Source organism: Phaenicophaeus curvirostris, chromosome 4 (genome assembly GCF_032191515.1).
Source record: "Phaenicophaeus curvirostris isolate KB17595 chromosome 4, BPBGC_Pcur_1.0, whole genome shotgun sequence".
In the NCBI taxonomy this organism is placed as follows: Eukaryota; Metazoa; Chordata; class Aves; order Cuculiformes; family Cuculidae; genus Phaenicophaeus; species Phaenicophaeus curvirostris.
Genome location: NC_091395.1, coordinates 17,599,489 through 17,612,397, shown reverse-complemented (window position 1 = coordinate 17,612,397; position 12,909 = coordinate 17,599,489). Strand labels below are relative to the sequence as shown.

General features: G+C 41.9%; 1 protein-coding gene across 1 annotated transcript in view; it reads right to left on the bottom strand.

Annotated features, from left to right (window-relative positions):
- Window positions 1-12,909, bottom strand: part of LOC138719857 (probable E3 ubiquitin-protein ligase HERC3) — a 45,087-nt gene that overhangs the window by 21,576 nt on the left and 10,602 nt on the right. The window contains exons 2-8 of the mRNA XM_069855371.1: window positions 7,740-7,899; window positions 6,236-6,312; window positions 5,422-5,643; window positions 2,936-3,027; window positions 1,791-1,921; window positions 1,041-1,201; window positions 442-518 (exon numbers count right to left, since the gene is read on the bottom strand). Of these exons, the coding sequence (XP_069711472.1) occupies window positions 442-518; window positions 1,041-1,201; window positions 1,791-1,921; window positions 2,936-3,027; window positions 5,422-5,643; window positions 6,236-6,312; window positions 7,740-7,899 (920 nt within the window). The remainder of the gene's footprint in view (window positions 1-441; window positions 519-1,040; window positions 1,202-1,790; window positions 1,922-2,935; window positions 3,028-5,421; window positions 5,644-6,235; window positions 6,313-7,739; window positions 7,900-12,909) is intronic.

Sequence of the window (12,909 nt, the reverse complement as noted above, 5' to 3'; positions counted from 1 at the left end):
CCTTAGAACTGTATGTCAAACACTACTTGAAAGAAATAAGATTAAGGAAGCAGGAAATCCAATTCAGCATTTAGCTCTCCATTCAGTATACTCTGACAAAGCCCTACTGTACATGATCCATGGCACTATACGCAGACCCCAGTGTCTACGCAGGAAAGCAGCCCTTTGCTCCCAATCTGCAAAGGAGAACTGGAGTCCTCGCTCTGCTGATCAAACCAAAAATCAGGGTCTTACCAATGGCTCTTTGACATGCCTTTAAAGGAAGGCAACTTTCAGTCACTGCTGTGAATTTCTAAATCCACGTAACAACTGTCATCACTGGTAAGGTTTGTAAGGGAGAATGGACTCCAAAGCAACGCTTAATTTTCAAGAATATTACCAAAAAAAAAAGGCGCGTTATGAAGGCTAGGACAGGGGACTGGAGAAGATACTTCACTTTACCTCATATTTGGAGCAAAGCACAAATGTCTGGTCTCCTCCAGAGAAGATATGTTTAACAACATGATATTTACAGGCGTCTGTTGAAGAAAGAGATGCAGTTGTGTTAGAGGTTGATGAATTCAAGTTCCTACTGTGCCTTTTCCCCCATATTTTCAATACCAATGTCCCAGGCTTTACACTACAAGAAGCACCTGGGTCCCTCAAAAGCCAGGCTGAAATCAATTGGAACTCAAGCTCTGTAGCACTTTGAGATATATACGCAGCCTGACAGGAGGGGAAAGTTGTAATGTTTAAACTGCAATGGGCATTCAAAAGAGAAACCAAAGCCCTTGGAAATCAGTATTAGTACAATTTTATGAAGGCTCAAGATTGCCAAATGTTGAACTCTGCCGTGAAAAGAGAAAGGGAGAGGTTACACATTAACAGAGAGAGCAAGAGGCCATCCGGTAATTTCCATAGTGTATTTGGGACAGGAGAATGGGTTTCTTTTATTGTTTCAAGAACTTTCAGAGAACAATGTCAAGATCTCTTTAGGTAACCATGGGTGAAATGAAGTTATAGACATCCATTTGCGACTCCAAATCACACATAGTACGTACCAGGTTTCCCTGAGAGTTGCCCATTGTGAGCTGCCCAGTGACCCTTGACAGGAGAGGGACACTTAACATTGCAAGTGTGCCCTGTTCCCAGCTGGCCTCTTGTTCCACAGCCAAATGCATAGATCATTCCTGAAGAAGGCACAAAGGCTAAAGTGTGATGTCTGTAACAAAGATGGGTACAAAGTTTGGGCCTTGTTTAACAATCAGAAGGAAAAGAAACACAAAAAGACAGCCTAAAACTTATTCTTGGTTCCTCTGGGCCAGAAGCTGGTGGAAAGCAGCATCTTTACACTAGCATCAATGCTCAGGTTTTGCCACCTGATGACACCAGTTTATCGGCTGGAAGTGACACAGAGCAGCGGATGCCAGCATACAGCTGGTATCAGACTCGCACACAGAATTAGCTTAGTCATTTGCTAAGCCTCTACGTATCAAAAGGCAACTACACAGCACCAGTGTTACTAACTCTCTTATCATGAAAGAAGCCAGAAATTTGTGACCAAAGGGGTTTCTGCTCAAAAGTCTTGCTGAATTATGAAGATGAACAGGTATCTTTTACCAAGTTACAGCACAGCAAACAACTCTAATTAAAAAACAACCTCCTTTAGAGGGTCTTAAAAACCTCATGCTAATCTCAAGTAAAAATAAAATTAATTTAGTTTTGACACATAGGATGCAGAAGCAAGACTGCTCCCCCTATTTAAAAGCTCAGTGTCAGCATTAACCTCCACGAAAAAAAAAAGGACTCACCTGCCACAAGCAATTTGGGATACTTCACTGCCCATTAGCTCAAGAACTCTTCGGGGGTTCACTTCATCATTCATGGAGTCATGTCCCAGTTGCCCACAGGAACCTGCACCGAACGTGAACACCCCTCCACTCTGTTAGCAAACCAAACAGCATATTCTCCATTTAGGGACCCATAACCCAGTACCTCCAACTCCAGTTTCAATATGAGCTTAAGCTTAGGCAGAGATTGCTGGGGATTTCCAAAGGATTCAGAAAAGCAACTTGGGTTTCACTAGTGCAGCTTCCAAACAGCTACCTTGCTACCCAGAAACTGATCGAATTGTCTTTAGGTATGTGTACACTAGTCCAATTTCTCCCACCATTACCAGATGAGTCTGAAATCCCACCAGGTTTAAACACGGCCAAGTAGTTTACATTGCCACAGTACTTTAGACCGATCTCTGTCAGCTGTGATCAAAAAGACCATGATCTTTGTCATTGAACAAGAGTTTCTAACGTAACTGATATTCTAGTGTTTTTCTCCACAGGAATCCCAATGTCAGCTGTTTTAATTCATTCCATAGTGGAAAACACTGAGGCACCAAAAAAAAGGAAGCAACACCTCCGAAACGGCAGAAGCAAGGCAAGAACTGAGCAGTGATCTACCAAATCCTAGCCCTGTTCTCTGTCCACTAAGCTATGTGTCACTCGGAAACAGCAAGTTCAGACCTGAAAACCTCTTGTAAATGCTGTGAGGGACTGCTAATGCTTCATCTAAACACTCATTAATTTTGACTTGCATTTTATTCTAAGGCACAATATCACTCACTTTTTATCTTCCAACAAAATGCTATTTTCATCCTTTCCGATGCACTTTTGTTAATTTTTTTGCTCAAAGATAACTTCTTTGAACGATTCACCAGAGATTTACTATTCATTGTCATGGATTACTAACATCTACATATTCAAAAACAACAAAGGATCACGTTGGCAATGAATCTCAAAATAATTTATAATAAGATTACACTTCCCATTTAGTTTCTTTTACTGGAGTAAGATGGAATACAGTAAGTCCATCTGGTTTTCTCAACCATTACCCAGGAAACTAATGTGAAACCATCAGGCAGGCAAGAGAGCAGCCAGGGTTCCCAGGTTAACATCTTTACCTTTGTCAGAACTGCTGTGTGTTCCTCTCCACAGCTGATGTAAACAACCTTCTGAGACCGCAACAGTTTCACGTGACATGGGGATTCTCGGTCTGCATTGAAGACAAAAAAAATAAAGGAACCATCTCATAAACGCAAACTTAAATATCTCAGAAACCACTGAAACCACTGGCAGATTGATTTTCACATTTGGTCTATATGTGCAATGGAAGTTTTAACACCTGGGTAAAACACCCATGTCTTTTAGTAATTCACTGTTGCTTTCCCACTCCAATTCCTAAAAGATTTTTCCTGGTTCAAACAAAATTGTCCAGAGCAAGACTGTGAGTAATAAGAATCTTGTATAAACTCAACGTGCACTTGCAGTTTGGGAGGTATGATGAGTGCAGCCTAGCTACACCATCAGCCTCATGCTCCATTCCAGACTCCTTGCAGACAACTGCATACATTTGTATCCATAAACTTTGCTTCGATCTTTCCCACACAGAACAATCCTGAGATGTGGGGGAGACCACCGCAACACACATGACAAGCTGAATCCCAAGGTATATTTAAATGCCTAGCATTCCTTCTGTTGTCATCCTTTAAGAAGATCCTCCTACTTGCAAAGGCTAATCTCTGCCAACCATTAAATGATGCTTTTCTCCTTCACTCTGACATTCTAATTATTAAAAATGGGTCTCCCAAGGATGAGCACACTAAGCAAGTTGACATGTCTTACTGATGTAAAAATAAAAGCTAAGCACTTCAAGAAGTAGGCACCTCAAAACAGTTTAAAATTAAGAGGAGTAGCTGCTTACTTCATGCCAACAAAAAAATCAGGTTCCTAACTATAGAAGCTGTCTGTTTTTTAAAGACACTCACACAAGGATTTGACAGGTCCTTTTTTCTGGTTAGTGAAAGGAAAATGGTCACATTTTCATGGATTTAGAAATGACAACAGGGTTTTCATTTACTTTGTGCTATATTTTAGCACTCTCATCTTTATTTTGACAGGAATGACACTTCTTATCTCTACAGCATAATTGTTTAAATAATAGCACTGCAGACTACTCATCTTTGTAGACTTGGCTGTTCACGTACACCAAATATAATTCACACTGTCTTACCATGATTCACCTACCATAAATACCAAGCATTTACTAGTGTTGTGTATTGAGGGTAAGCAGAGTATGATCCCTGGTCAACACAGCCCCACAAGTAAATGACACTCACATGTTCATCTAAGATTATCCCCATGTCAAAGCAAGCCTCTTGTATATAAACAGCAGCTTTGTTGAAATTAGAAGCACTTATCTGCCAGTCTACATGGAAAGAACATGGCTGCTCACATATAAGGTCGGCTCTAGCTTATACAGAGCACAAGAGAATAGACCTGGAACATTTTTGAAAGAACACAAGAGATGCAACAAGTCTTACAGTTGTGTTTCATATTCCTAAAAGTGTAAAGCAAGACAAAATGATGCATAAAACATTCGAGCATCCTTTGCTAAACTACAGGCTGTTTTTGAGTAAGTGCTTTAAATACATGTTTCAGTTAGTAGGGTGGGTTGTCAAAATGCATCATTCCATTATAGGCACACAAAACGTGAGGTAACACTTCTCTCTTGCAACATACGGTACTTATTGCTGCTGCTTCATGCAACCTAACATTTACAAATACATACTCACCCATGCAAAAATAAATTATCTGTGCATGGTAGGTATCACGTCCACACTCAGTAACTTACCTAGATATTTAAAGCTACTCAACAATTACACAGAAAACTATGAAGAGGCCAATTTTAAACCTCCAAAGAAAATCTTTCACTCACTTGCCTTTGCAAAAGAAGTTAAGAATATGCTAACAGCAAGCAGGGGAGATCTATGCTTTTCAGACTAGCGGCAATGTCATATCCACTCTTCAGCCTCACTTATAAACCTATCTTCAAGTCCATCGATGGCTAGGCTCCATTGAACACTGCTAGATGAAAAAAAAAACTGCCACTGGCCATGTCTGTCTGGAAAACTGTGCAACCAACAAACTAGGCAACCTTTTACAATACCGAGATATTCTGTTGCTATCATTTTGTAGCGTACAGTTGCTCATCAGTCAAAGCTATGTTGGTCAAAGAGATGAGTTCACCCTGCTTGTCTGCAGGGAAAGCCTTTGCTCCACATCAACTTCAAACAAAATACAAAGCATTTTTGAGAAGACAAAGAAAGAAAACAAGCACTTCCTTTGATATCTGCATGTTGACACTCACATTTGAAAGACCTTTCTTTCTGACCTTCCTCACCTCCACTAGCATCCAAAAGGAGAAAAACATGTTTCTGTTCCTGCTAAGAAAAGCCTCTAGAGTCCAAAGATTGTTCCGCTGCCCTGTCCACCTGAGTGAAGTCACTGAGGGTTATGTATCTGCTCAGTAAAAATACTGTCAATGTGAACAGAGACACTTAGGCCAACACATTCATCCTTCTTTCGCCTGGGAGCATAATTGTAATACCTCGTTCATCACTTAGTCCCAGCTGCCCTGAGCTGTTCTTCCCCCAGCCAAACACAGCTCCTGAGAGAGAGAGGGCAAAACTGTGGGCTCCACCTGCAGCAACCTGAGCCAAAGGGATCCCATCTAGAGACTTCACACGTTGTGGACTGGCTTGGGAGGGACATTCTTTACCCAGGCCCAGCTGACCATAGCTGTTCTGCCCCCATGTGAAGAACTGGCCATCTGAAAGAAGGAAAGAAAGAGAATGGTTACTAAAAGCTAGCCAATAGAAAAGCAAGTTTGATAAAATTAACAAGAAGCAGTGCTGGGGGCTTCGCTCCCACCTAAGCCTCATGATGAAATAAATCAAGCAAGACATTCTTTGCCAAAATAAAAGAACAATCTGAAGTCACCGGGTAAATAAACAGACATGCAACTAAGTGCAAAATACAATATCAAACTTCTGTAACTTAAGGAGCGTAACAAAGACCAGTCAACACATTGCACACAGAAGAGTAATAGACAAGGATAATTTCAACGCAAATAAATTAATAACACACAGTTTTCTGCATCAAGACAGAAAGCCTTTAAGTGTTCCTGACATCATTTACAAGTGAGACACTGGGCAGTGTGTGTATAATGCCTTCTTTCTTGACAGCATTGGCAAAGCTCTTCTTCAATGTTCATGGTACCTGATCCATTTTACAGCCTCCCATTTGGCCTGAAATCAGCTGGGACAGAGATGCCCCTGGTTTGTTATGCAGAAATATACAACCTTGACACTGTGCAAAATAACAGCACAAATCTTAGTAATAAATAATGAATGTTAAATTACCTGCTGCCAAAGCCAGGCAATGCCAATTTCCACAGGAAACCTGCAGTATTGTCTGTTGGTTCAATTTCTTTATTAATCTAAAGAGACACAGTATTTTAGAATAAGCATCCACAAATACAGTATCAACTTAGACCAAAATTATGATTTCCATTCAGACATTCATTCTACATCTATAAATATATAATCCATAGTTTTGAGACTGAGGGATGGAGTCTTGAAGGTGATGCAGATCCATACGTAATAGACTCAAATCTGGGGAAACCTTAGACGCTTGACTACTAACTCCAACTACATTTACTGCCATAGTACTGAATCCAGCTACCTGGAAATGGTGAAAACAGCGGGCTCTTGGTGTCTTTTTCACTACTCTTATTCACATATCAAGATGCTGTCAGGGGCCTAGCAGTTCCTATGAGTTAGAGCACCAAAACATCTTCAATGCTTTGTACACAGAAAAGTGTGTTAAAGGTTCGAGTTATTTCACAAAAATGTTATTTTTAAAACGGCACCATCATATTGATATGCAAGCCTCTCTGTCTCTATTACATTGGAGCCACCTGCAAGCAAAGAACTGTCTTTCCATGGAGCTCTTCCACTCCAATATTGATGTTTTGTGACTGAAACTTTTCCTTTAAACACTGTTTCAACAACAATGACAGCCACCTTAGACAAATGTCCCAAACTTCTAATCTGCGCTGGCACACTCAATAAGAGACAGACTACATCTGTTATTAATATAGTTTGATACAACATCATTAAGTACAAAGAGACCAGTTATCTTTATTATGATGATAAGCTGAGGCCTATCATCTGTGAACTGCTTTGGATGAAGGCATCACCTGATGACTGCCACTGCCTTCATCTACAGTCCTTGTTGCACTTAACCCTATAAATGCTCCAATACAGGTAAGATACAGTAAATGAGTAAGCAAATGAGGAAAACTGAACACTACCCTAAAGTTTCTAACCAACACTCACTATGCAGAATTGCTTAGTAGCTTTGCTGCTAACAGGTAACACTGCACAAGAGTTTCAGAGCTGAGGTGCCAGTTCATGCAGCCAAATATTTTTTTCCCCGTTCTTGAAATATATCTCCTATCTCAGCGGACTTCCTAAGGACTGAAATAGATACGTATCACACAGCATTTCTATTTTTAGGTCTCCCCTCATGCATCTCCTTACTCTGTACTAAATGCAGTGGCATTTTTCATTAGGGAGCCAAGCACACTCTGATTTTTTTTCTCTGTGCCCCAAGCACTCACAGGCAGAAGGCCTGTCCTGCCCCCAAACCACCAAAGAACTTAGTCTGAATCCCTGGGGGGCTCAGAAAGCACCAGTACAATTTGAAAAACAAGGAGTCATGACACTTGCATCCCTACATAAATGCCCAATTACTGCCTCTGAGCAGAAGTGCTCCCACCAACTCCAAGCTGGAAGGCGAGATTCCTTCGACATGTTGCCTTCAAGGAGCCACCTTAATGAAACCTGAACCTGTTAAATTTACCTTGGTACTGTCACTGAGTCTTCTATAGTGGTGAGGCCCAACTGTCCATCGCTGCCAGCACCCCAGGAGAAAAGCTGGCCCTGGTCGCTGAGTGCCACGCTGTGAGACTCTCCACAAGCCACGTGCACGATGTGCTGCCCAGCCAGGGCTCCGATTTGCTCTGAGGAAAACAGAAAACCCCTCCAGTCACAGGATTCATCTCACAGTGGCATGCAGACATCAGGCCTAGGCAGGTCTCTTTGAAAAATCATTCAGATGGATGCATTGATCCACAATTCAACCTTAAAACATTTCCTACAAGAGGAAAGCACTGGATTTTACTAAAAACACATAGTTGCCGAGGTCTTCTGAAAGCTTAGACGGGAAGCCACAGGAAAAAGGCAGGCAGATACCCCCAAGCACAATGACAGTCTACAGACAGCTTCACAGATACAGGGAAACCTATTAGGTTATTTCAGAACAACCAGACTTCCCAGACTTGATATGTTCTCACTCACTTTTGACGTGGGGATCAGCCAGGACCCAGAAGCAGGCAGATCCTGTTGAATATATTTGACCCTCCACAGCTGTCATATCCAAATGAGGATGGGTAATCCACAAAGCTAATCAATCCATCCAAGCCATGCTTTACTGCTTGATGCATAAAAGTGTACGTTATGACATCCCCTGTGCTCAGGTTGGAACAGGTTTGAACCTATCAATCTCTTACCACCACCGTCAGGCATTCATTAAAAGTCCCATAAAAAATGACCAAACAAAAAGGCCTTACAAAGGAATGAAAGAGGGGGAAAAACCCATCACTCAATCCTCTGAAAGATTACCCACAATTGACATTCCATCATTATGTCATGTTAAGCAAGTGAAATAGGTTTAACAGCTACTCTTACAACATCAACAACCGCACGTTATACATGAAGAAGAGGTTTTACTGAAAAGCCTTGTTTTGCAACAAAAAACGTTAGAAATGCTACACCTCTAATGGAAAAATTCCCCACAAGCCAAATAGAAGCTGGTCTTCTTTTTCCTTCCCTGAATAAACACAGATGTCTCACGTAGATGAAGAAAGATTTCACCCTGTAAGCTACAAGGCAATGATCAGCTTTATTAAAATCCCAATTGCCTGTGACATGAGAGGGAAGGGTAGTTACATGTCGTTCTATGAGAATGACACCCCGCACCAACAGCATCCAGAAACCATTAACATACTTAGCACCAAAACCTGCATACCGATCATTTTAAATGAATTCAAAAGTAAGGTACCCTAGGAGGGCTTGCCTTCTAAGTCTGGGAGTCAGAAACTGAGAGGAAGAATTCCTAATGGTTGTTATGGAAAAGAAAGGTGACAATTATTTAAATACATATTCTAACAGAGAAAAGTGCTACCTGAACGTGTGTTCTCTTTCACTTGAAATAATTAATGGCAATGGAGGTGTAGTTTACAAGTAATAGGCATGCAAACATCTAGGAGGGATTGAGGACTGGACCTGCCTTCTATCCAGCCACCCTTTAGCTTCGCCATCTAATAACACCCTTTGGCCAGCAGCTCTTAACAGCAGAACTAATTTCACCCAGTCCCACAGCCAACCCTATACAGACACAGACAGATTTTGAGGGCAAAAACTCTATTTACACACGCAGTTTCCACACTTGAGACCATAAGCATCTAACTGTAGCATTACTTGGCAGCCTGTTTTATGTTCATTTGCATAGATAATTGAGGAAGTTTATTTTTATCCATGAGCTTTAAACAACCAGCAGCTGTATGGTCAATCAAGGTCAATCACAAACAACAGACAAGCTATCTCAGCAGCACATGTGGCTATAGCATCTTCCTCTCAGTCAGACAGCAAGACAAAAAAAAAAACCCACTGCAACACGCCTGACAGACCATCCAAGCTCAGCCAATTGTGTGTCTGTACTTGGACCTGAAGGTCCAAAGATAAAGCTCCTGCTGAAGAGGATGCCACCATCAAAAGAAGAAAGTGATGAAGCCATCCTCATCTCCACAGGAAGTCTATTTGACTTGTGAACCTATCACTTTGCTATAAGCTTGCTTGCCAGGGTGCACCGACACTGGCCACTATCTAGAGGACTTGAGCTCTTACGGTCACAAACTCATGAGCCTGTCCCTCTTCCAAAGCTGGTCCCTGCACACTGCCAAACACTTCAGGGGACAACATGAGCCTGACAAAAAGACAAACACGGATAATACGGGAAGCTAGGGCATCCATAATGGAAGACATGTTTTGCTACCTGCAGGCATGACTGAGCTAATTTCTCCCCTTGAAAACCAGTATTTGTCATAAGTATATACATCTCATTTGCTGTGAAAAAAAGACTACCGTGAGCTGTCCCCAAGACATCAGAGCACCTTGGTGAGGTGACAGAAGACTCCAATGACAAGAAATCAACATCAGTAGCTGGAGGAGGTAGGACTCAGACCACAGCAGCACTGCAGCTGGAGAAAAAACTGTCCTGTGGTAGTGGAAGGCTGTGGAAAGGACTACATAACCAGTCCTTCACACTGGGACAGAGAGGACATCCAAAACATTTAGAAATCCAGAGCAGTTCCTTCAGTCCCCACGGACTCCATTTTAAGTTTAATTTGGCAATACAAATCTGACCTTGGTCTACGCACCATCCCAGGGGACTACTAAATACCAACTTGTTTTTAAAGGCTGCCCTGTGTCACTGAAAGCCTTCAGTGACTGCACTGCTCACGCAAGCAGCAGAGCACAGCCTTATCTTGGCTCTCTGGATAACCACAGTTAAAAAATGTGCCCATCTTGGAGCTGAAGTCCTTTATCTTTGGAAATGTATGCTTACGGCCCATCTTAACAGAGTGCATTGCTCGCCTGCTAAGTCATGAAGACATGTAAAGGCCAAACAGTTTAGGTTTCACATGCCCACACATCTGTTTCTGGAGAAGGAAAAAAAGCCAGCCTTTCCCTGCAGGCACAGATTGCCCAGGCAGTCTAGCAAGGGTCTGAGTTCGCTGTCAGGTTCGCCAAGCCACTGAACGTACCCTCTCTCTGCTAACATGGGTAGTGAAATCAAAAACATCATCTCTTCTTCACATCAAAGTATGAGGTGTTTTAGTGGCTGGTATACATTCGTTGTAACTTCCAGAGCATCACAACAGCATTACTCATTCCTTAGAAAAGGTGCGCTGAGATGAAGGGTGCAAAGGGTAAAGTTTATTGTTAGTATTGTATCTTCAGTAATAAAATCAGTACGATGGACCTTAATAAACACAGTTGTATACAAAGCTAAGCAGAAGGGCTGAAGCAGTTATGCAATACAGTGTTTCAACATGTCATAGAACTTTCAAAAAACAAACAAACATCATCACCCAGGTTCCAAGAAATACACAGTGACCCAGTCCTTTCTTTCTGAAGCCATTAACTGTCTCAAAACAGCATCAATACTCAGAAGTCACTTATCAGTTCTTCATATCTGGGGGAGTTCCAGTTTTCACTTCTCTTTTGTCCACTTTAACTCATGGATCTCAACAAGCACAGATATCAAGGTTCTTAACCTTGTTAGATCTTTACATAAAATACACATGGGACCAAAAATGAGGTCCAGGCAAAGCACCTTGAGGACATCCCTTCTCTGAGTTGTGATGGGCCTGGTTCCCAGCACTGCTCTTGTGTTTTTTTGCCTGTCTGTAGTTTGCAGGGACACTCCAGCAAAAGTTGAGGACAGGTTCTATATGTTTCTGTAAGTCCACATTCTGACAGTCAGTGCATATAACTTGGAGGTTTGGAAATGGCAGTAGAACTGGGCCAAGAATGAAAAGCCCACCTTCAGCCCATAGCTTCACTGTTTATAAAACAGGCTTATATTTTGTCCCCACAGTGATGGAAAGCTGTAAGATATCTTCAGTGTCTGCATCTCCAGGAAGCACAAAGCACTAAGTTATACTGCACTGATTAGGATGCACAGGCAATGAATGATTAATTAGCCTTCCCACTCCTCCTATCAGAGAGTTGGTACACCCTTTCTATGCATGGCTTCCAGCTGCTCACAAGACAGGCTTTTGCTAGAGGACATGGCAGAACCCTTCAGCCATATGTGCACTAGGATGTACATGAACAGCACCAGATGGCTTCTACTGTCTGAAAACGACACAGAAACAACCAGCCCTGAAGGTTACACCTTCAGTGGCAAAATCTGGATTTCTTCCCTGGTGAGAACCAGCTGTGGTTTGGAAGAATTTCAAGTGATTTCAGTGTGCTTTGACATCTGGACTCCTCACCGCCTCCCCATCCCAACAATAAGCAACTCAGAGCATTTGCTTATCTTGGTTGTTGGTGTCTGCTATGAAAGCACTCACAGTCTGTTTAAGACAGACGTCTTACTAGCTTGCCCAGAGAAGAAAAAGCTGGTGGTACAAAATAAAAACAGGCAAGGGAGAAACAACTGTTGTCAAGAAGTTACTCTGGGTTAAGTGTTAGAGGCTGGCAATTCTGAGGATGGATGAGCCAATTTCTCATGGGGACCATGCCCCGTCCACATTGAGGACACCTGAGCATTATGCAACTACAATCAAGTGTGACATACAACATTTTACTGCACGAGGCAGATGAATATTATATATCAGACACCCATAGCAAACTCAACTTCACCCATATGGTCTTCCTGTTCTCCAAGTACTGAGAAGCCTTTATTCTTACAGGAAAGGAACTGCGTTCTCTCCTTTTGGAGATGAATTACACTAACACATTAAACCATCCAGCAGGGTGACACTAACAGCATTAGCGCTTACGGAAGCCTGATCCAACAGCCAAAAACCTCCATGAAAAAACTGCTACTGCCTTCAAAGGGTACTACAAGAAAATGAGAAACACGCTATGACCCAAACTTATCAGTCACCAGAATTTCATTAAACCGCTATACACAAAGCAAGTACACAACAGTGGAACACCAAACTCCCTGATAAGATTTTTATGCAGTAAGTAGGAAACTTCAGCTGACTGCCAATTTCCCAGTCTCCACCAGCATATCCTGGGAATGTTTCGGCATATGGACTTCCTGGATGTATCTCTAGGTCATGATGAGCTTCATGATTTCAGCCCTAATGAAGTCAGCTGAGCATTAAAACACATTTGAGTGTTTTAATTACACTGGAAAGAGAGAAAAACAAAGTACAACAACTGAAATGTTC